Source organism: Myiozetetes cayanensis, unplaced genomic scaffold (genome assembly GCF_022539395.1).
Source record: "Myiozetetes cayanensis isolate MyiCay16 unplaced genomic scaffold, myiCay2020 scf23, whole genome shotgun sequence".
Lineage (NCBI taxonomy): Eukaryota > Metazoa > Chordata > Aves > Passeriformes > Tyrannidae > Myiozetetes > Myiozetetes cayanensis.
The window spans coordinates 9,428,252-9,450,990 of record NW_026087445.1 but is presented as its reverse complement, the minus strand read 5'-3'; the positions used below and the strand labels follow the sequence as shown (position 1 = coordinate 9,450,990).

Sequence of the window (22,739 nt, the reverse complement as noted above, 5' to 3'; positions counted from 1 at the left end):
CCCTGCCCATCATACGTATTACAGTAAAAACCCAACCAAACCCTCAACAAACCAAAAAAGGAACCCCCCCCCAAATCCATCGTGGGAATGGCTTTGTGCTTGGCTCGAGGAACACGGCCCAGGGTCCAGGGGTGGGGAGCTCTGCACCTTGTGGGGCGCTGGCAGCAGCAGCAGCTGCCACGTGCTGGTCGGCACTGGTGTCAGTGCTGGCACACAGGCCTGCTCTGAGGGCAGTGGTGTTTACCTGCTCCCACTGAGGTTTTTGGGCTCTCAGTTTGTGGCCCCTGTGACAGGGCTGAGGAGAAGTGTCTTGGGTTTGGCTGTGTAACTTTGCAGCCCCTGCAGCAGTTGTGTGTTCAGCCATCAGCCTGGATCGGTCACTCTGCATCCTCGCTGCAGAATAAAAGGAGCTTTGTTCCAAAGCCTCTAAATCTCCCTATTACCCGGGCAGGCTGAGCAGTGAGGAGCAGTTCGTGGCACTCAGCTTTGCTCTGCGAGGATTTGGATATTCAATTATTCGTCTGTGCCTATCACACCTGGTTTGGGGGTTGGTTTGCTGTTTTATGCACTTGTTTTTGTTTCTCCTCAATTTGTTTCGAGCCTTTGGTTGTTTGTTTTAGCCTTGGTTTGTTTTTATCGCCTTGCCTCCCCATCCTTTGGTTGTAATTGAGAGAGCACAGCCTCGGTGAGCAGCGAAGCACCGTGCAAATGCCTCGGTGCAGGAGAACTTGGAGATATTTCCTGAACTAATAAAGCGCAGGGGACTTGGAGGGGAACAACAAGGCACATAAACAAACACCGAGCAGAAAATAACATCAGCCTTGAATTCAGCGGCTGTGTAAGGCACTCAGTGACTCTGTGTTTTTTAAATGAGCTGTTGTATCTGGTATTAGAAAAAAAACCAGACAGCACACACACATAACCACTAAAAACCCCACCCAAAAGACCTTTCGGGCAGGTAGGGAAGGAGTGAAATGTACGTTCTCAGCAGTTATGAGCAGCTGTGCAACTGAACAGAAAGGATTGCTTCCCTTGACAGAAGATGGTAGAAGAGGTTGTGGTACTGGATTTGTAGAGCAGATTTGTAAAGAAAGCGGCAGGGCCAGAGGCAGAGCGAGCCTCAGCTGACAGGCAGTGGCAGCCAGGGCTGCAGCCCTGCTCCCCCTGAGCTGTGCTTCCCTGGAGTGCCCCGCGCTCTGGCGCTGCCCCGGGGCTCAGTGAGGTCGGGGTGTGCTGCCTGTGCCCAGGATGGCACACGTGGACAGCAGGACCCTCCCCTGCGCTGGCTCTGCACAGAACCGGGCACGGGGCTGCACTGACAACGTGGAGTTCGGGACGGGCAGCGCCTCAGGGAAAGGTAAATCCTGGTCATGACCACAGTGCCATATGGGCAGAGTCAGTCTGACACTGGGACCACTTTTTTCTTCTTCCTTCTGTTTTGGGGGGCACAAAAACGTGAACTCAGCAGAGGGCTGATAAACGTTGTTCTTTAAAACACACACTACTCCAGTCTGGTAGAACATCACATGGAAACATTCTGTCCTTTCTTATCTTTTCCTAATTTAATTCATTGTTTTCTGTGCCTTTCATTCAGTGAGTAGCAGCTCTGGCAATGACAGATACGCTATTGTGACTGAGATATGCATTTTGTAAGTCATAACTTTACTTGGTATTTAAATAAACTGTGTATGTACAGCGTGCAAGATTTATGCAGAGCACAGCTGGAGGTATTCTGCTCAGAATTCCTATGGTTTAGAACGTCTCTTTCAAGTTTGAAAATGTGTTGTGAAGTAGATACCATTATGATAATTGGAAGTTCAGCTTCTCTGTCTTGCTCTATTATTTTTCTTGAATACAATTAACACATCACACACACTTCACCTGGTCTCTCCTCATTTACCTCTGACACTTCCTTGATATTTATTTAGACACATGTGGTGTCTTTGCTTTGAATTCAATAGTTGGTACATTCACTAGATTTATTTTTTTAAATAAACATTTTTCTCATTTAGAGATACACAATTAGTGTGCATTGTTAGAGAAAAGTGTACATATTGATGTCAGTTTAAATCTTTTACTTATTTGTTAGATGATCACGACATAAATTGTATGAAGATTGTAGAGAAGACTGTGATTACTCTCAAATCAAAATACCTGCTGAGAAGTTGCAGAAGCAGCTCATTTTATTGTAGTTCTCACGAGAGGAACAGTACAGAGAAGGTATGCACAGAGCTGTCTAGAGAAAAATTTAAAAATATATATGAATAATACATTTAATTTGGAATTGTTGTATTTTCTTTAGGGTAGCATAAAGAAGAAGCACAGATCTCAGTGCTTTGTTTGAATTAAGCTTTATTCTTTCGGACTCGGTGGCAACGCTTTTATTTCTCAAAACAAAAGAAAGACCAAATTCTTAAACTGGGCTTAATAAAATACTATGGGCATAGTTTTTATCTTAAATAATGTATGACACGTCACATTTCAGTGATCCACAGGGGGGAAGAATATGAAAATACCATTTATATGTATATTATTTGTGGAAATTAGGTTTGAAGGTTTTTTTATTTCTTCTTTTTATCATTTTATTTTAGTTTTAGGAACACTCCTAACACTTGGAGATTTAATAAGGAATAAATCCAAAATTTGATCCAAAAGATGCAGCCTAAGCTTGATCCCCACAATAAGGCAGGCAATTTCTCTGGATTATTTCAACAATTTTAGCTGCACTTTGCCATGCACTGGGGCCGAGATCTCATAGAGTTCCTGCTCCCTGTCCCTTCCTGTCATTGCTGTTCCGGAGCATTTTCAGTAATTGCATTACTGGAGATGTCTGATATTTGTAAATTAGTTTAGTACAGGAAAAAAGGAAAAGGTGTCATCTACCAAATAAGGATTCATTTGCTTTTCCTCAAAATTGGGTTGATCAACTGCGAGCTTTTCAGGGCCAAGACTCCCAGGCTTTCCTGGGAAAGTCTGGAAAACACGGACACACCCGAGTGTGGTGTTGGTTGGGTCCCATGGTCAGGGCCATGGCCAGAGCCCTTGTCCTGCAGCTGCACCTCTGCTGGGATGAGAAACCAGCAGAAGAGGCCTTGGAAAAGGAGATTTATTTCCAGTAGTGCTAAAGGAAATCAGGGGCTCCTCTTGAGGTCTCTTTGACTTGGACTTCCAGTTTTCGAAATGCACATTTAAAATTATCTCTAGTAAAACCCCTTAGAAGAGTTTATTTTTTTTTAATTTTATTTTATTTAGTGAAATCATTCTGTAATTTAATATTTCAAGTCCTGGCTAAGCTGTAAAGCTTAGGGCTGATAAACAAAGCATCTGAAGCCAAATGGCCCCTTAGCTAACCCCAATTAAAATAAAGATTTCACTGCGCTCTGTCCTGACAGAGAGGGAACATATTGTTGCCTTTAAGGGAGTTTGGTTTAGTTAATGAAAGAATTTATTTCATTTTTTTTCAAATACAGAACCTAATTAAATAAGTTTCAACTTGACTTGTAGTTGAGGACATTTTAACTCCTTAAAGGTTACTCTTGTGTCCAAGCGTGGCTCTCTCCTGAATAATCTGTGATGCAGAATTCAGTTTGGCGATTTGGGTGATAAGGATTCGTAGCAGATCTCACACAACTGTTCAGTGTGTGTCATACACATGTGTTGTTCATTCTCACAGCATCAAACCTGGTGCTGGCATTGCATTATTTTGACATATTGTGTGGATTCTGCTGTGTGTCTCATACCAGATTCTGAAAGGTCCTGTGCAAGGGAAGGTGCCTCAGCTTTGCTCTGAAGAGCTGTAGGTGGGATCTGTGCTTTGCTTACTCCTGCTGCTCACTGAAAGCAAAAATATATCGAAGGATTATTTGGGTGAAGCTCTCCAAGCAGCAGCTAAAGTCTACATGTCCAGAACATTTTATCTTAGAGAGGATTAATGGTGAAAGTGAGAGCAATTTGTAAGAATTACGTGTGTGATTAGTTTGCCTTTAAGGTTCACCCCCCATTTGTCAACCAGGAATTTATTGCATATTCTCAACTAAGAATATATGGCAAATAAAGAACACTTTTATCTAAAGGTGCTTCCTTATTACACGTAATAACATTTTATGTGTAACATTATGTGTTATTTATATGTAACATTTTGTATGTTACATTTTATATGGAACTTATCCAGGAAGTTCACGCTGGAGGTCAAATGTTCAGTTGGGAGAAGTTTGTAAATACTGTCCCCAAAGGCATCTCTGCAGCTCTGAATCTGTGTTGTTTTGGGGCAGTGGCTCCCGAAGCCCAGGGACAACTGCTGGACTGATGGAAAATGTAAGAACATACTCATGTTGTGCCCCTCATTTGGGGATTTTAAGCTAATGCTGGAGCACGTGCTCTCCTCCAAATGTCCCTTGTTCTCCTTTACATGTTGAGTAAATCGCAGTCCAGCTCTCTCAGAATGAGCAAAGAAGCTTTCTCCACCAAAGGGCCATTGATTTCCCTCAGTCTGGGTCATTCCCAGGGCTTTTCCCCACTCTGCTTCAGGCCTGTGTGATCATTGCCTTCAGCTATGGAGGTAAATGATAGTCAAAGAATTTCTACCAGTGGGAAGAAATAAATAATTTTATTTATGGATAAGTAACAAAATATTGAATTTTTTAGGAGGGGCTTGCAGAGGCTTTTTAGTTGAAAAAGAGTGTTCTTTGGTGTGGGTGTGAACATGAATGAAATATGAAGGACTAAATGGTACTGGGGCCCTAAAAATCTGTTACTTGTTTGGCATATGTTCCAGATCCTGAGGTAACTGAGATGCAGTGCTGTTCTTTTCTCTTCTGTGAATTTCTGTAGATCATTATAATTGTGTTTCAGAAACCTCAATAGTTGCCAAATGTAACCAAAAATAACGCATCATGCAGCCAGAGTTCCCGATATCCTCGCTCTGCCCTAAAGCCACGTTTCCCAGCCATTATCTTGTCATAGCTTATTGTGCTCAATTTTAATTAAACCTTAATAGCAATTTTGCAGTCAGAACTGATGGGAAAGTTTTCCAAAGAATGTATATATATATATATATACACCCACAGGATATTCCATTAGGTGTTTTTCTTGTTTCTTATCTTGTCCAGGCTCTGTTCTTTGAAACAGCCTTTGGTGCTGGAGAACGTGAGACAGCAAAGGGTGCAGTGGCTTGACTGACAAGGATTGGTTTGCAATCAGGAGTCTCAGTTGCATTTTGCATTGTTCAGGAACATCAGTTCAAACCCTTACATATGTGACAAGGATCTTGGGGCTTATTTGATTTTCCTTCTGCTTGGTGTGGTGTGGTGTTCTGCAGTTAGGTTTCAACATTCAGATGTTGAATCTTCAAATACAGGAAGGACTTTTGCAAGGCTGCAACCTGCAGTTCTTGTGTCTCTGCCTCCAGGGGTGTTGTGTTCACAAATGCTGGGCACAGCTTTTCCTGTTGGGTGGTGGATCATTACTGCTGTATAGGAAGCCCTGTAGAATTAATTGGTTGTCAAATCCCTAAGAAATAACGGATTAATGTGCTTGACCACAGTGCCCCGTTGAGGAGCTGCAGTTTGCCCCCGTGCCCAGCCTCCCCGTGTACCACAATTACAGATGTGCAGCAGGACATTTAGTGGGTTGCATTTCATTAATATGATTTGAGCAGACAACCCCAGGTTGCTGTCGGGCCGTGCTGACAGCTAATTACTGAAATGAAGGGTGTACATGGCCAAGGAACAATGGAGCACGGCTCAGAACAGGCACACAGCGCTCACAGGGTGGCATCACTCCTTGGACAGCCTGTCCTGGCTCTGCAGACCATGGGGCATGCATGATCGTGGTGAGGAGTTGGACTCTGGGGAGTCAACGGTGGTTACCACTGATGGAGATGTGATACAGTTCTGGTTTGCCCTTCCCTCTGTTAATTCAGACACTTGTGTGTACCTACCCCAGCTGCTGACCACACTTACCCTGCTGACAGGCACGGCACATTTCCCCCAGAAGATGTCCAGTCTGGTTATGGAGTGTCAAAGGTAATGGGAATGTCAGTCCATTCTGTGGCATTAGTTACAGGAAGGCTCTACCTGATGGTTTGAAGGGGGAGGATCAGGAATGACCCCTTATTGCCTCTTCCAGCATAACAAACCACAGGCAACCAAGTGGGCTTTGCAACAGCAAAGGTTCAAAATAAGCAAGGAGCTGTTCTGTGCAGGGGATCCTGCCAAGCACTCGACCAGGTGATGCTGAGGAAGCTTGTGTTGGTTTGGGGGCAGTTGGAGAGATACCCAGGAGAGGCCTGGGTTTGGGTTTGTCTGGCACAAACACCCCTTTGGCACTGAGCACTTGTGTGCTGGTGTCACTCCAGAGCAGGGGAAGCTGAAGCACAGGGTGCTCAGTGCTGGGGAAGGGCTCAGTCAGGGCTTTGTTCAAACCCCTGTTACCCAACAGCGTTTGGTTTCATTATTTATCTGCAGGATTATTAATATAGAGTAGTGCTGGCTACAAAGCAGTTTTATCATCCAACTGGACTAACCTGTGCATTGTAAGATAAGGTGCTAGTTATTGTTGGAGGTGTGTGTTCTGTTGATGGTAAGAGGAGTCCAGTGTGGCTTGTCTGGTGGGTGCATCCATGTCCTGGATTGCAGCAAGAGCCAGTGCCACCTCTGAGCAGATCATGTTATTTGATCTGTCTCCGAGTCTACAGGTAGCAGGGTGAATTTGGACTGATTCTCAACATTTTTGATTCATGTCTGCTGCTTAGTGGGAGGAAATAAAAGGACAGTAGCAATTTGCCAGTAAAGTCTGTTCTGCCTGATCAACTCAAACGTTCCCATTGAGGTGCTGCAATAGTTTGCTATTCTTGCAATTCATTTTACAAAACAAGTTCCAGATTGAGCTCTGCTTCCATGTATTCTCTCTCCATGGAAATTATGTCCTTTTTCTCATTTCAAATTAGGTTGAGTACAATGAAATCCTTATTTTACATATTTATTAACAAGGCTTTCATCCCTGTGGTATTGTAACTACCCTCACTACTTTATGCAAAGAAATTACACTGAGAACTCACCAACCTTCAGGAGGTGTATGTGGTCACTCTTTTCCAAGCATTACTGCTCCTGTCTGTGTTATTCCTGCATGTTGCTCCACCAGCCCTTATTTCCTGCCCTTCCTTTGCAGGCCTTATTGATGGCCCTGATTATTATTATTATTCAATTCTAAAATAAATCACGTTATAGGCCTCGTGCCACGTTCTGATCTCATTGGATACCCACAGTTAGAAAATTGATGAGTGAGGAAAGGATGTGACTGGGCTGTCTGGCACGTGGAGGGTTAAGGGAAGTTTTAGCCTCCCCAAAAAGTATTTGGTCAGGTACTCAGGTGCTGGAAATTTTCTTAGCAACATCAGTCACCTAGGAACATGATCATCTGCTGTTCTGGGGTAGAGATTACAGGGCTTAATGATTAGCTTCTATAAGCTGCAGCTGATGCCAGACTCTACCCCCTTTACACCTAATTAGCCTCATTAATGAGCTCTTCTGCTCTCCACAGAGAGGGCTTCCTCCTCGGAATAGGAGGCAAAAATACTTCACCCAGGTAGATGTGCTGAAACCTTTAATTATTGCCCACACCTGCAGTTGTGTCTCTGACAGCAAGACTGCTTACCCAAAACTCTGCTTATTGCAGTGACCACAGGGCAGCGTTAACCCTTGAGCACCTCAGCAACTGCCTTGAAGCTTTGACAGTATTTCTGTAGGGTGGAAAGATAAGCAGGGGAAAATTCAACTCTTAATAGAGTTGGGTGTGAGTGTGGGGGGTTGTATGTGACGAAAACGTTGCAAAAAGTCTCTGAGTATTTTGTTTAATCCTGAAAAATGGGTTTAAATTGCTATTGAATGTCAAACATTGCGTTAGCAGAACTAGGAACACTGTTAGGCAAGTTTCATTCTTTAAATGAGCAGCTCCTGCATTTGGGACAACGTCAATTTGTGCTGCAAAAATGGAAACATGGAAAAATTACTTGTAGTAATCAATGGAGCAGGCACTAACTGAGCTAATGAAGTGTTCAGGGTGATTCTGAGCTGGAGCAATTATTGGTCATTGTTTACTCCATTCTAGAGTTTAAACTTGTTGAAATTCAGTAACTTGTATTTCACTGTTGCTTAGCTGATTTGGTGAATTTTGGTCAGCTCTGTCCCCCTTGAAGGTGCTCGTGGCAGGATGCTGAGCTAACGTGAACTGAAGCCTTCGAGCTGAAAAGGGCTTGGAGCAGAAAACACATATTTGTGCAGCTGAAAATTATAAAGAAACTGAAAATAGGGTCTCAAAGCTGTGAGGTCACCACAATAAGAGACATCATCATTAACAATTCTTATGTGTCAGGGTTTGCAGGAATGCACAACTACCCTCAGCTCCCTCATCCTTCATTGAGCAAAACCTGTGGGGCAAGAGGGGAAAGGAAGAATCTGATTCTCTTTCCATCCTCACACTGCAGGCAGCTTTCTGTTCATGGAGGTGCCAGGGAGGCACTGGGGGCTGGGGCAGATCACAGATCTTGCACTGAATGTTTGGGAGACCCAGCGTTCCCAGGCTCTCAGAGGCAGGGTTGCTATCTTTATTTCTTAAAAGATTTGAATAAAAACTGCAAGGTGTGAGGTGTTGTAGGAGAGAACCTCATCATCTGTGCCTCTTCCTGACAAAGAGTGAAAAAATGGTAAAAGGAGAGAGAAGAGGTCTCATTCATTTCAAAAGGGAAATGCTTGCCCTTGCTTTTGTCCATCCTGAGGAGAAGCACCCAGGGTGTTGTGGACCTGCTGGCTCAGCTCTCTCCCAGAAGTGGCTTGGCAGACACAGGCCAGACTGATGCTCTGGCACGGGCAGTACAAGACCAGTGTCCCTGCAGTGGCAGGTCCAGTTGTCCCCAGGGATGGGTGCTGTGGCATGTCTTGGAGTCTAGTGACAGATTTACAGCCTCACCTGTGTGGTGAACAGCCACAACTAAAGCTTCTCTCAGATTGCTTTAGTGAAGTTAAAACTGATTTGGGTGTTTGGGCTTTTTACATGTACCTAAGAAATCAAAAGGAAGCAAAGTATGAGGATTTGTGATCTTCAGGCATATCGGTCATTCATAAATCTTGGCCAGTGACTCATCACTTTTGCAGAATTTTTTTCTCCTATTTTAACAAAATAGTTTTGATTCTATCAAGTTTTAATAAATGAAGCAGAACCAGCAGTAGGTGCAGATTGTTTTTGCGAGCACACTTTGGTGTTTTGTCGTAGCCCAGAATAACTCCTCTAAGGAAGTGCCCTGTAATTTCTCTGCAGCTCTGTGCTGGCACTCGTGCTCCACAATAGCTGAGCAGAAAGGGCCCCTGGCTCGGCAGCTGCTCTGCATGCGCACGGCGCGGCCTCGCCGCCAGCGCTGCTCGCCGGTGATTGCAGAGCCAGCCTCAAATTACCTCGCCAGCTAATGATAACATCGCATGCGGGCCACAGGGGCTTTTGTGGAATAAATATAAGAGTGGAACAATATCCAGTACACATTATACCAGTAATTTAAAGCATATTCAGGACAAAGAGAGAGTTCCCAGTGCAGGCAGCATCATAGAGATTTGCTGTATCTGATAAAGATTAGGTTTCTCAGCTCATAATACCATACTATTACTTTTCTTTTGTTAGTCTTTCAACACCTACACTCCTGCATTGACACAATATCAAGTAGGAAGAGGAAGAATAGCCTTGTATTTAAGGGACTGAGCAGGGATTAAAGAAATTTCGGTTCTTTTCCCTGGCTCTGCCAGAGACTTTTGTGACCGTGTACAAGTTACTTATTATTTTCATGCCTCTATTCTTGATCTGTGAAATGGTGATTTTTTTTCTCTTTCCCCCAAGCTCTTTCTTGCTGGCTCCTTTGCACTTCATGTGCCAGGCTTGTTGCTCAAGTTCCATCTACGAGGCTGTAGCAGTTGCTTAGGGATAGGAAGCGCCTGGCTGGTGTAGGGGAGGAAATCAGGGCAGGCAGTGGCTGGAATGAGCCACAGAAACACTTGGAAAGCTGCCTGGCTCCATTACAGTGAAGTACCTTCATTACTGGTGAATGTGAGTGTGTGTCATTTTCCTTGGTGTGACATGAAAATGTCAGGTGTCCTGATAAACTAACAGGGTTTGAAAGGAGAAGCAAAGCCATGGCTGTGTGGTGTAAGTTCTTTCCAGTTACACGTTTTTTGCAGTTTCATCTTTCATTTGAAGTCGCTTTTGTCCAAATTTGATCAGATTCTGTAGTGGTGTTGGATATTCTCATGTGTAAACAGGTGGTGTTGAACCCTCACTGAATCTATCAGTATCTGAGCTGGTTTTCTTACAATGTTTTAATGCAAATAAATTTTATTCTGCATTTTTTTCTGCAGAAGTTTAGTTGTACTTTTAATACACCTGAATTCTTTTGGTCTGAAGGATTTTTGGATGTTGTGGAATTGATTACAACTTAATGGTGCATTGCATTAGAATAATACCTGTATTGCTAGAGTTCTGAAAGGAGCAGAGGCCACAGAATTCTAATTACAGTGTTAAAAAGGTTCTGATGAAGTCTGAATAGCTGCATGTCATAATTTCACGTTTAAAATTGAGTTGTGTGTTTAAATTGCTTCGTCCTCATTGGCAGCCTGCTGATAAATGTTGATGATCTCCTCAGTGCTGTAGGAACAGATCTGTGGCCTTGCTGGGGACACTTGGCTTTCTTTGGGGGTTGGTCAGGAATGTGTTTTTGATAGGACATTTGGAAGGGATGTGGATGTGATTGGTGTGATTGGCATCAGGGATTCCACTGACACAGCCATCCTCCTCCCTTTTGGTTCTCCTTCAGTGATATTCTTACAACTTCTTACAGGATCACCTGATACCAGATCACATGTGGGGAATGACAGCTGTTTAGAAATTCCAACTCTCCAGCAACTGCAAGGGTGGAGAATTCAGAGAAATGGCCCATTTTTTGGGTTCTGTGTATAGGGATATTCCCTCTTGCTGTGTCTCTGCCAGAGGCTGTGTATTGTGGTGAGGAACAGGAAAAACTGCCTGAAATTGGGCTGGGATGGAAATGGGCACTTAGGTGAGACAGGGAGTGTTTGGGCAGTGCAGTGTGCAGGGTTTGAAATGCTTTTTAAGATTACATTGGCAGTAATGATTTATCAGAACTGGCAGTGTCTTTTTGAGCAGAGCCTGAATGCATTTGCTGTAGAAGATGTGTGACCCAATCTCTGAGCACATGATTTCTTTGTTCCTGAGCAGCATCTTGAGAAGCTAATAAAGCTCTGGTGTCATTTGCTGAACGCAGAGGGTTGTGGATTGCATTGTGGCTGAGGGGGTGCAGAGGGCTCTTCGTGCTGAACACCTGGGCTGGTTATTTGTTGTCACAATTGCCAGCAGGATGAGCCACTGTCCCATCAGGTGGCTGCCACCAATTTCAGGTTTCCTCTGTGGAATCCTGCTGGCTGGCTGGTGGTCCTCCTTCGGCTGGGATGAGCTAATCCTCCCGTGACGCTGCAGTCCCAGTTCTGGAGAGGCCTGTGGGGCAGTGCCTTTGGTTGCTGGTGTGCCTGACTGACACCATGTATCCAGGTAGTGAGGTCATCCTGCTGTCTTGGTTTCCTTGTAAGTCTGGATGGAATTAAGGGTGATGAGTCCTAGAACATCCTTCAGGCCTTCCTTTGTCATTAACCGCTCTGAGTACAGGACATGGTCATTTGCACCCCCAGGTGGTAATAATGCAGTGCTCCAAGGACCCCTTGCACCCCTGGGTTTGCTGGATCTTTGGGGTTGCTGTGTGGTACAGTGACACTGGACTTGCAGCTTGTACCCTGCCACATTGGCATCTTCTTCTGCCCCTTTAAATTCCACCCACATCTTTTGATTCCGTGGCTGATTTTCAGAGCAGCTCTAATGGTTTGTGTGTTTATTAGAGAGGCTTTGAAGGAGCACCTACGTGTACGAAGGCATGCACACAGCAGCTCAAAATTCATTACCCTGCACCACAGGCTGCCCCTGGTGCTGCACAGAGATCATCCCTCTCTTCCACGGCACAACTTTTAGGGTTGTCTAAACAAAGTCCTCAGGTTTGGGTTGTTGGGGTTGGTGATTTTTTCATTGGGTTTTTTCCCATATAATCAGGTTTTGTGAAACCTTTGCTTGTATGAGGGGCTCTCCCTGCTGACCTCGTTTGCGCTGTCACTCCCCCTGTCCCTGGTACCTGGCTGTTCTCTGCAGCCCTCCCAGTGCCCCCCCAGCACCGTTATCCGCTGCACACCCTGGGAGTGGGAGCAGTCACATTCCCATGGGATGCCTTGGCTCCTGCCTCTTTCCAGAACCATCCTTGTGTTTGCCTCTGTCCCTTCTCCATGGCCTTCTCTCATCAGAGCTGTCTTCTGTCCCACATATTTTAATCCTTTATATTCACTCTGAAAGTTCCTGCCATAACCAGTGAGCTGAGGAAAAGTGATTTCCTTGAAAGATGAGGGATTACGGTGAAGTTTTTCACAGTGGACTTAATCAAAATCGGGTTTTTTCTTTCAATTTGCATTGTGGCTTCTTAAAATGTAACAGCAGGTTTCCTGAAACTCCAGAACAGTCTGAAATAAGTCCTAGACTCCTTTTGTTTTCCACTTGCTGTCTTAAGTAGTCTTAAACATTATTTTAGAATGTGACACAATTCCAATTTAAAAATAGGTCTGGCAAGAGATCAGATGTGGGCTGGAACTTCTCAGCTCTTTAAGGGGTCATGAGATAGCAGCAGTGCCCTGATGAACTTCATTATGCCAGATGAATATAAAATATTCATATAAAGGGAGATTTGCAAAGGCATAAAAAAGACACCTATTTTTTTCAATGCATCTGGGAGTCTTAAATCTTAGTCTTATATTTAAACATACTTCTCTTGTGTTAAAATGGCAGATTAAATGTGTAAATTTGTGTATTAAGAATAATTTTGTGATCCAATCTTGGAATCTGCTTGAATGGTCTGTAATAGTACATCACAGATCAAATCAGATTCCCCATCAAGTTGTCCTGTGCACACATTTGGAGGCTTTGCAGTGCCACGTTTTAGCCTCTGTTCGGCATTTACAGTTGGAAAGGGGATTAATGGACATTTAAAGTGTTGATGAATCAAGGCCTAAATTCTAATTGTTAGAACCAACAAGTTTAGGAGTTGATGGGTTTATCAGAACAAGTTATTTTAATTGTTTTACATGTGAGCAAGACCAGTAATTCCACAACACATCTGCAGTTGCACATGCGTCCCCTCGTGTGTAATGTCATTTGCCGGTAAAAGCAGAGCTGATTAGCTCTCTAATTTACAGTTCCCTGACTAAATCTGTCTGTTGTGCAGGCTGTGCTGCTGCGGTGCAGGGGCTGGAGCAGCGTGTGCAGCTCGGGGAGGTCAGCCAGGCTGGGAGGCTCTAATGCATCCTGAGCTGCAGAGCTCACGCTTGACCTCCAGGATTAAAGTTTCTCCTGTCACCTCGCAGCAGTTGAGCCTCAATTGTCTCTCAAGAAGTCAAAAGGTCTAATCAAGCTAATGAAGAAACTCAATCATTAGTACTTTGGGAAGGCAGGGTGTTAGCACTGTAATGGTGCCCCAGCTGCTGTGGGGGTGTGACAGAACAGAGCCCGGCTCAGCGGGGCACACTGGGGGTTGTGCTGGGGGGCAGGGGCAGGGCAGCTTCCCAGTGTCCACGCTCTGCCCTGGCCATGGGAGCAGCCTGGGATGATCCTTGCAGGTGATAGGAAGGGTTGCTTGTTTCCTGTTAAGTGCTTTGTAAATGGGGATTAAATGACAGCTAAACCTTCCTTGGATGAACTTCTTGGGTGGACTTCACCCATTCCTCCCAGCTCTTTCTATCTCTGACATGGATAAAATACTTTTCAGGGATCCTTTGTTACATTCTGGTAGCTGTGTTTGATGGGTAAGCCTTTTTCACACTGGTCAAGCAGATGTCCCCTGTTAGTCATTTAACTGCACTGAAACCTTTCAGAGAGTGCACACCTTGGTTTTGGAGCCAGAATCTTTGTTGGCTGCAGTCAGTGTGTCATGGACACATCACCAGTGTCTTCTACACCAGGCATGGCCCAGCCAGACCTGTTTTTCTAAACATCTTTTATTTGTATACTTTGAAATGATGTATCTTATGATTCCTTATTCTGACGAGAACAAAGCCATAGGGAAGAAAAAAAATTTGGTTTTTTCACGTTCATGCTTTTTACCTGGGAAGAATGTAGTGATTTTGGTTTTCCCTGTAAATACCTACTAGAGTAAATCAAAGACAGGTTATTGGCTTTTAAATTAATTACCTTGAAACTGTAGTTACCACACAAGAGTCTTGCTTTCTTTTCCAAATCCATGGAAATGCAGTGGCCCAAGGAAAGGTGACAGACACTCTCCTGAAAGAGTGATTTCTTCCCTCTTTGAATGAGCCCTATCCTGGGCTTAGGAACTTGCAACCCTAACTCTTTTCTTCAGGCATTTTAGTGGCCTTGTTGTCCTGACTTTACACAGCCAGTGGTAAATGAGATTGCTAATTTAAAGCTTTCAGAAATTGAATGATACCACCCTTTTGAAGGGGGTGCTTTAAGGTTTCTTCCTATCTAATGTCAATTTTGAATGTTCAACAGATGAAGAGTCCAAATGTATTTTAGTCTGAGTATGAAAAAGCCTCCATATTAATTATACATCAGTATAATTTAGTCATTCTTTGTTACTTTCTTATTTTGAATTCAATAAATATATTTGCTTGCTCTGTTATGTATTTGTAGATGTGTGGAGGAAATTGGTGCCCTTATGGCAGATGCACAGCAGATTTCAGCATTACCATAACTCATTAAAATCCTGTAAAAGTAAAGCTGCAAAACAATTTCTGTCTTCTGCCAACAAGATTGTGAAAAAGGGAAATTCCACTCATTCAATATGAGTGGAATCTTTCAGGACTGGGGAGAACAGCGTGGACACTCCTGACCCACTCATGCTGGGTCTGCTGAGGCAGATCAGCAGAATAAACAAAATTCAGATGACTGTGTGTCATATTTTGGGGACAGTAAGTAAAATTACCATTTTGGATGATGAAAGTTCTTCACCAGCTATAGCAGTATGTGCATTAAGCCACTGTGGTTTATTTGGATGATACACCATTGCAGTTTTCCAGTCCTGTGGCTGGAAGCTGGAAACACAGCCCAGTTCCTGGGTGTTTGGGAGGCCTGTCTGAGTCAGCTGTGCCTGGGAGGGGAGGGGGTGGGATGGAGGCAGAGGGTGGCAGAGGCTGGGGCAGAGCTGTTGCAGTGTGTGGTGCTGTGCCCTCTGCAGGAGGAGCCCATCACGTTCTGTGAAGAGGCGTTCGTGTCGCACCGCTCGGCTGTCATGAGGCAGTTCCTCCAGAACGCCATCCAGCTCCAGCTCTTCAAGCAGGTACTGCCTTCTTTGCCCTGGTGGAGATTCTCTAACAGTGCAAGGGGGGTGAGGGCTGTTTCTATGTTCCTTCATCTGTCAGCCACAGGAGAATCATGCAGTGCACCCCTCAGTCCTTTCCTGCTGGCTGCTCTCAGACCCAGTGCTGAGGCTCTCTGTGTTTGAAGAGGCGCGTGGGGTTTGCCACTGAAGGGCTCTGAGCACACCTCGCCCCAAGATGTGCTGTAAACTTGGCACAGAAAGATATTAGTGTAAAGCATGGCATGGGTGCTCTGGGGAGCTGAGGGCACGGCTGTGCAGCCACACACGTGGGTGTAGGGACACGGCACACCTTGGGAAACATCGGCCCAGCTTTGGTGGGGTTCTCACTCTACTCCCAGTCCCCAGCCAATGTAAACACCGGGTTACTGCAGCCACTGCAGGGTAGAGTCTTTCTGAAAGGCTGCAGAATGGGGTGGTTGATGTGTTTGTGCTCTCCTTTACCTGCTGCAGTTCATTGATGGGCGTCTGGACCTGCTGAACTCCGGGGAGGGCTTCAGTGACGTGTTCGAGGAGGAGATCAACGCGGGCGAATACGCAGGTGGGACAGGGGTGTTGGAGGCAATTTGGGACCCCGCTGTTCACCCACTGTCTGCGTGATCCTGGCAGCCTGAAGTGTCTTACATTGCTGTTCTTTCCTCTGTCAAGAGCTTAGAATAACATATTATAGTTTGAATAAAGCTTGTTCAGTCTTAGAAAACCTCAGCTTTACCTCTTGAATAAAGTACAGCTAAAAGAGTCCTTGCAGTGGAGAAAAACCCTTGGCTTTAGGAACCAGAGCCACCTCATACTTCTTATGATCTTAAAATATCCAGGTGTTCCCAAATGTCTGAGACAAGACAGAAAATAGAAAAGTGTAAATCTCTGCTCGGTATTTTGTTGTTGTGTCTCCCAGAAAGAGAAGTCTGGCTGTCCTGTTCTGGCCCTGCTCCCAGAACCACTCAGTGCCAGCACTTCACCTTTTGGGCTTGTTTCCTGTTGCACAGAGTTACATCTGCTTGTTTGTGTTTGTGGTTCTCTCCAGGCAGCGACAAACTGTACCACCAGTGGCTCTCCACAGTGAGGGTAAGAGCACGATTTCAGCAGGCACTGCAGTTGTTGTTGGCCCATCGTGCAGCTCGGGGCAAACGCTGTCACACCGACACCCCCTTGAGAAAGCTCACTGCTGGGAAGTGTGGAGCTGGGGCACCACTGCTTGGGGTGGGCTTTGCATCTCTGGTTTGGTGCTGGATTGTAAATGTGCCAAGTGTACAGATTAAAAGTGGAAATACTTCTAGAGAATATTAAGTTGTTATGGCGGATGTGAAAAGGTTCTTTCAGTGCCTAAAATGTGGTGTATTGAAAAGTAAAATATTTCATGTTTATGGGTATGAGTCAAAAGAAAAGATTTTTGGGTTTTTTTTCTGGCAGAACTGAGTGTTACAGCATTCCATCTACTCCTGTCCTGCTTCTGAATGGAACTGTGTCCCTTAAACAAAGTGCTGGGCTCCATATAATCTTGATGATTTTGAATTACACGTATTTTATAGCAGTAATGTTTAAAAATTCCATTGTATGGTTAGGGAGGTAAGTAAATATACATATATATATATACATAAATATATGTATATAAATAAATATATAAATATATAATAAATATATAAATACTTAGGATGACAGGTAATTTTAACATTGGGTAGTACCTGAGAGTGAATATAAAAATTAATGTGATTAAAATCAACAGTTTATAATTTTTGTGGAAGATTAATTGTCATGAAGTAACAGAGGTAGTAAATCTTAAAGCTGCTTGCATCTGATTGCACATAATCAAACCTGATCTCTGGAAATATAATATTGCAGTGCAAGTAGAAAATACAAAATTAGCTAAGGTTTCCTTCCTTGGTCTGGCTGTCCAGGAGTAGTCAGTGGTGTGTGGAAGGGGTATAAAACCCTGGCCAGACGAACAGATGATTCTGGCTGATGCATTACTGGCTCATTACTTTGATTATATTCACCACATGCAATTCAGCTTTTCTAGAATTAGTGTTTATGACTGTAGTTAGGTTTCATTTTCCCTCAATTTGTCCCTTTATCGACTACTTGGATCTTAAAAAGGCAGTGTGTGTGTGACAAACAGGACTGTGGGATGAGGGAAGGGAAAATGGGAACACAGAAAAGGTCTTACATCTTCAGATGGCTTGTACAGGCTTTCCTGAAAGGGAATTTCCTGCCCCAGGCGTCTGTTGGGATACTTTTGCCTTGAACTTGTTTAGGATTTTAGTGGAGTGAGCAGGACCCCCTGAGGGGGAGTGAATCCCAGAGCTCCCCCGGGTTTGGGAGACAAGCTGTAAGACAGGGGCTCTTGGGAGACACTGATACCTTTCCTGGGAGAGCTGCAGGGCTGAACAGAACTGGGCAAAACCAGAGAAACACTCAGCGTGCTTGTGCTCGTGTCCTTTTCTCTGGGTTTGCCACTGGAATGCTCAGCCCTGCTAATAAGCACAGTTAATGCTTTGTTGTTTAGGAATGGTGGGGTTTGGATGGCTGTTTGCTTCAGAGAGCTCTGATAACATTCCTTCTCTGCTACTGTAATTACAGAAAGGAAGTGGAGCCATTTTAAACACAGTAAAGACCAAGGCCAACCCTGCCATGAAGACTGTCTATAAGTTTGTAAGTACTGAGTACTGGCTTACTACTGAGATAAGAGTCTAATTACCATTCTGTTCTAACCTTTCAAATGAGACTCAACACTTACACGCATTTTTATTGGACTCACAAAATTACTTAAAATACGCATTCATCTACATTTCAAATGGAAATGGAAAAGTCACTTTGAAATGCGAAGGAGGATGGAAACTTGTGATTTCTTTTGAAAGTATAGATGATAAATTCTATGTATTACACAGAACTCTTTCTGGGAAATGGTGCCTGTGTGCTCTGCTAAGCAGCTCTACCATCTCATCACTGCTCTGTTGGAAATCATTGTTACCTCAGGTTTCCCTGCCTGCACTTCATCGAAAGAAGGGAATCCTCTCATTTTCCAAATTGTTTCCATCTTTTCTAAATGTCAATTAATTTTCCCTAGAGATTTCTTATACCTGCTCATTTCGACTCCAGCTTACTGAGTTGTTCTTTCAATGGCAGTGTTTTCAGTGCTGTTAACAAACAGCTGGTGTGTTGCTGTGCTGTCATGTGTGCCTGCCAGCTCCACTCTGCAAGATCAAATGGAGGAACTGAGCATTTCTTACGTGCTCAGTTTTAGGAAATAATGCTACATAAATCACTGAGATAACCAGTCAGGCTTTGGTTTTGTCCTGCCTTCCTCCAGCCTGAGGAAGATGAGGAGGATGAGAATGGCTCTACTAGCCTGGCACCCAGAGCACTGCAGGGAGAGGGTCTGCAGGCTCACTGCTGGTGCTGGGGAATACAAGCTTATAGCAAAGAAAAGTACTTAGAGGGGAGCACTGAGGGTGTGGAATGCAAAAAGATGAAAGATGTGTGTGGCATCAAAACAAGGAAAACAAAATTTTTGCAGGTGGGGTGGTGGGGTTTGTTTGTTTGGGGTCTTTTTAGCTTTCTGTTTGTTTATTGCCATTTTTAGTAACTGAAGTCAAACTTGGTCACCACTGGAAATAGAAGGGGATTTTAACTTAAATTAATTTTTCATGCAGGCAAAAGATCATGCGAAAATGGGAATAAAAGAAGTGAAAAACCGCTTGAAGCAAAAGGTACTTGAAGTTCTTATTCAAAATGTATAAGCACCACGTCTGAACTCCTGAGCCACTGAAAGCGTGATGTGATCAATAGGAAGCTGTTTGATACAGTGTTGTTAGCACACTTCAAAATGCATTACCAGCTGGCCCCGATTTTTCCCAGTTATAAATATTCACAGACACAAAAAAAATTGTCTTCAAGCACATTAAGGCTCTGACTTCAACCCACAAAAGCCAGCAAATGGAGTGTTGTGTTTGGGGAGGTCCCTCGTGCTGGGGCGCTGGGAGCTCTTCCCTCCAGCCAGGGCTCTGAGCTTTGGGCACACCAAACTGTTGGTGTTGACAGGGACCAGGCAGGAGATGCCCTGTCCTGTCTGTCTGCCGCTGGGAAGGGGGCTCCTGTGTGTCAGGAGTCTGCTGCAGAGTTCACACGTGGAGGAGTTCATTAGAGTTGGTCTTCATTTCCAATTGGAATTATTGCAGGAAAAAGTACTGACACTGTTGTTTGCCAAATCTGTTTGTTTGTTTGTAAAAATGCTCAGTTGTGTTTGCAGGATGTGTTATCCAATTCCTGACTGCTCCTTTTAAGCCAGCAGTTGCCACTCCCCTTACGAATGGCTGGGTAGCTGTGCCTTGGGTTTACTGCAGATACCCTGTTTATTCTGTGAATCAGAGCTATCAGAGTCCTGCGGGGAGACAAGACAGCTGACTTGTTGAGAGGATTCCGACAGTTTGGTGTAATTTGCTGCATAGTAGTTTGGGTGGGTTTTAATCTGTGCTATCTGTGAATTTCTCCTCTAGATTTGGAGCCCCCCATGGCAGGGCAGGGACACAAGTGCAGCTGAGCACGGCAGCACTGCTCCTGCAGAGGGGTCACCTGAGTGTGCAGTGCAGGTCTGAATATTCCAGCAGATTGCTGGAGAGCCTGGGGCAAGAGAAAGTTGCTTCAGATGCTTTTAATGCCATTTTATTTTATTACACTACATTTTGCGCAGCCACTTTAGGTGTAATTTGAAAATAATAGAAACATGAAGCAGTTTTCTTGTATATGCTTTTCTTATGTGTCGTTCCATGTGTTTCGTTTCTGGACAAAACCTTCATGAATAATAAAATGTTTGGCCTTCTCCTGTGCATTTCTAGAGCAGTTGGAGCTGTGTAACATGACCAGATTTTTTCCTGTATTTTAAATGCTAATAGAATTGTGTGCTGTTGTGTGACATTTGTATGCCAGGCTGAGAAAAGCCTCATTCGGTCAGTGCTTTGTTTTATGAACGTTGTTGTCCTGCTGGTCTGTCAAGCAGCGAGCTTCCTTTTAAAAACACACAGAACATTTACAGCTAAATGGCCTGGGTTTGTTTCACCTTCCTTATTATGTGGTGTTCCTGTAAGTGAGGTGGTTAAACATGATTGTTCAGCATAGGCTTTCACAAGAGCTCAAAAGATTGCTGGGAGTAGCTGGCACACACTGCTCCAGCTCCCCTCCCTTCCTTATTCTGTCCTCTTCCATCCCGTCCTCTTCTCCATGTGAATGCACGTAGCAAGGTAACTCTAAAATTAGGGATTGCTCTGTTGAAAGAGATAAAAATAGCAGAAATTGTTTTGGTCACCCTCATTTTTAATCTAAATGTCTGTGCTGCTCCATTAGGGGTCTATTATGCACAAGTCTGTTAAAGCATCCTCCCCAATTTTCATGTGAGAACATGGTATTTCTCATGTGTTTACTTACTGGCATGTGCAAGTGTTAACTGTTTGACATTCTGGCATCATTAAGTACTTCATTTTTGCCAAATTTGGGATGCTAGTCTTTCATCTTCTAAGGGTAACCTAAGGTTATTTTTAAACTGAACTTACTATCCACTGCATTTTAACATACTATTTTCCATTATTAATACAGAAAGTATGCAGGCCCCTGGTAAGGAAAAGTCAAATATAAACATCCCTTTTCCAGTTTTCACTGCCAAATCTGAGCAGCTTCTGTACAAGATAGAATTTAAAAATGCAATAAAGCTGGAGGTCTGCTTCCTCCAACTCTGCATAGCAATGGTGACCTCTTAAATATAATCAAGAGCCCATTTTGCCCTTGGTCTGCTCCAATGTTGGGTTTGAATTGCAAATGAGAAATGCAGGATTGACCTGTTGAGAGGTCACTGTGGTGTGTGTAAGGTCCTTCTTTAATATGATAGTGGAGATTGAATGGGGCTCCATTTCCATCCCTTGTTCATTTGTGGTGCAGTATTTCAAAGCAACAGAAATCGTTTTCAGAGGATTCTTATGAGTGAGAGCAAATAATTGTTAATAGATACAGCCTGGTAGCTTTATTTTATATCTGATACAGTTCTTTTTCCTTTTTCCTTTTTTTTTTTTTTTTCCTTTTTTCTTTTTCTTCCCCCCCTTTATTTTTTTTTTTTTTTTGGCAAAGGCTGCCTTTTTCCATCTCACAAATGGACCGTGGTGGTCAAGTCACTCCGTTAGTGGCTCATTTGAAGCTTAACTGCATAGAATTAGGAAGAAGGAGGAATATGAATGGTACCATCCTCAACTTTCAGCCAGGAGAATGGAACTTACTGACAGCTCTGGCTAAGACAATTTGTATAAATGGGTGGGCACTTGGCATTAACGTATTCAACATTATTTTAGTTATGGAGCCCTGGGTGGCTCTGGCTACGGTCTGGTGTTGTAGAAACAACTCCTGGGGAGCTTTGTGGAACAACCTGCGCAAGGACAGAGCCTCTCCACATTTTGAAGGGGTTTGCTCTTCTAGAGCCTGCAGTGTTTGCAAAAGGGCCCTGCAAAAACTGCTGATGCATATTTAGCCAGAATATCTCCTTCTCTGAAGTTTCTCCTTTAAAATGAATAGGTAGGGAAGATCTCAGCTGGGCAGACAGTTGCTGGGGGAAGCACTTCTCATGGAGGTGTCCTGGAGATCACTTTGGAGTGGGATAGATCACTGTCGTTCTCCTTTTCTGCTAATCTGTTGAGTGTCTTCTTTCCTCAGACAAAAGATGGTTTGGGTTTTAATATACCCTTAGATTACACTTCCTTTTCATTAAAAGTCACTGGAACACTGCTAGGGTTTTGTATTCCTGGAGAATTTATTCCAGCAGTGAGTAACTTACCACCTTCCATTTTTTCCCGGTTTTTGGGAGGGAGAGATCTCATGGGTTTTGTTGTTATCCTGAATAACATATATGGCTTAAGCTAATTCAGGAATGTCTTGCTGGTTTATACCAGTAAGGTGCCAATGCCAGGTCTGCCAGTGGCCTGAAGGACTGTTGTTTACTTTCCAATTGTAGAAGTGCCAGATGCTTTGACATTTCCTGATTTTAGTGCTACTTATTTGGGCATTGAATATCAGGTTTCACTGTTTCTGTAACTCAGATGTGTTTTCATCGAAGGTAGAAAACAAACTTCTGTGAAGTAGGTTTTGCTTTGATGACTGTGTTGGTTTGTTTGCCTTTTGGGGACGTTGGGAAAATAGAAGAATCAAGCCATTTAATTCTCATATTTTATTAAGCAATTTTTTTAAAAAGCCATTTTGACTGAGATGTGCTGTGGTTTCTTTGAAAGAGTGT

At 43.8% G+C, this 22,739-nt stretch overlaps 1 protein-coding gene across 4 annotated transcripts in view; it reads left to right on the top strand.

Moving 5' to 3' along the window:
• Positions 1 to 22,739, top strand: part of DENND1A (DENN domain containing 1A) — a 144,879-nt gene that overhangs the window by 96,544 nt on the left and 25,596 nt on the right. For all 4 annotated transcript variants that reach the window (XM_050319891.1, XM_050319888.1, XM_050319889.1 and 1 more), the window contains exons 14-18: positions 15,335 to 15,436; positions 15,929 to 16,016; positions 16,500 to 16,540; positions 18,053 to 18,124; positions 19,126 to 19,182. In XM_050319891.1, the coding sequence (XP_050175848.1) occupies positions 15,335 to 15,436; positions 15,929 to 16,016; positions 16,500 to 16,540; positions 18,053 to 18,124; positions 19,126 to 19,182 (360 nt within the window). The remainder of the gene's footprint in view (positions 1 to 15,334; positions 15,437 to 15,928; positions 16,017 to 16,499; positions 16,541 to 18,052; positions 18,125 to 19,125; positions 19,183 to 22,739) is intronic.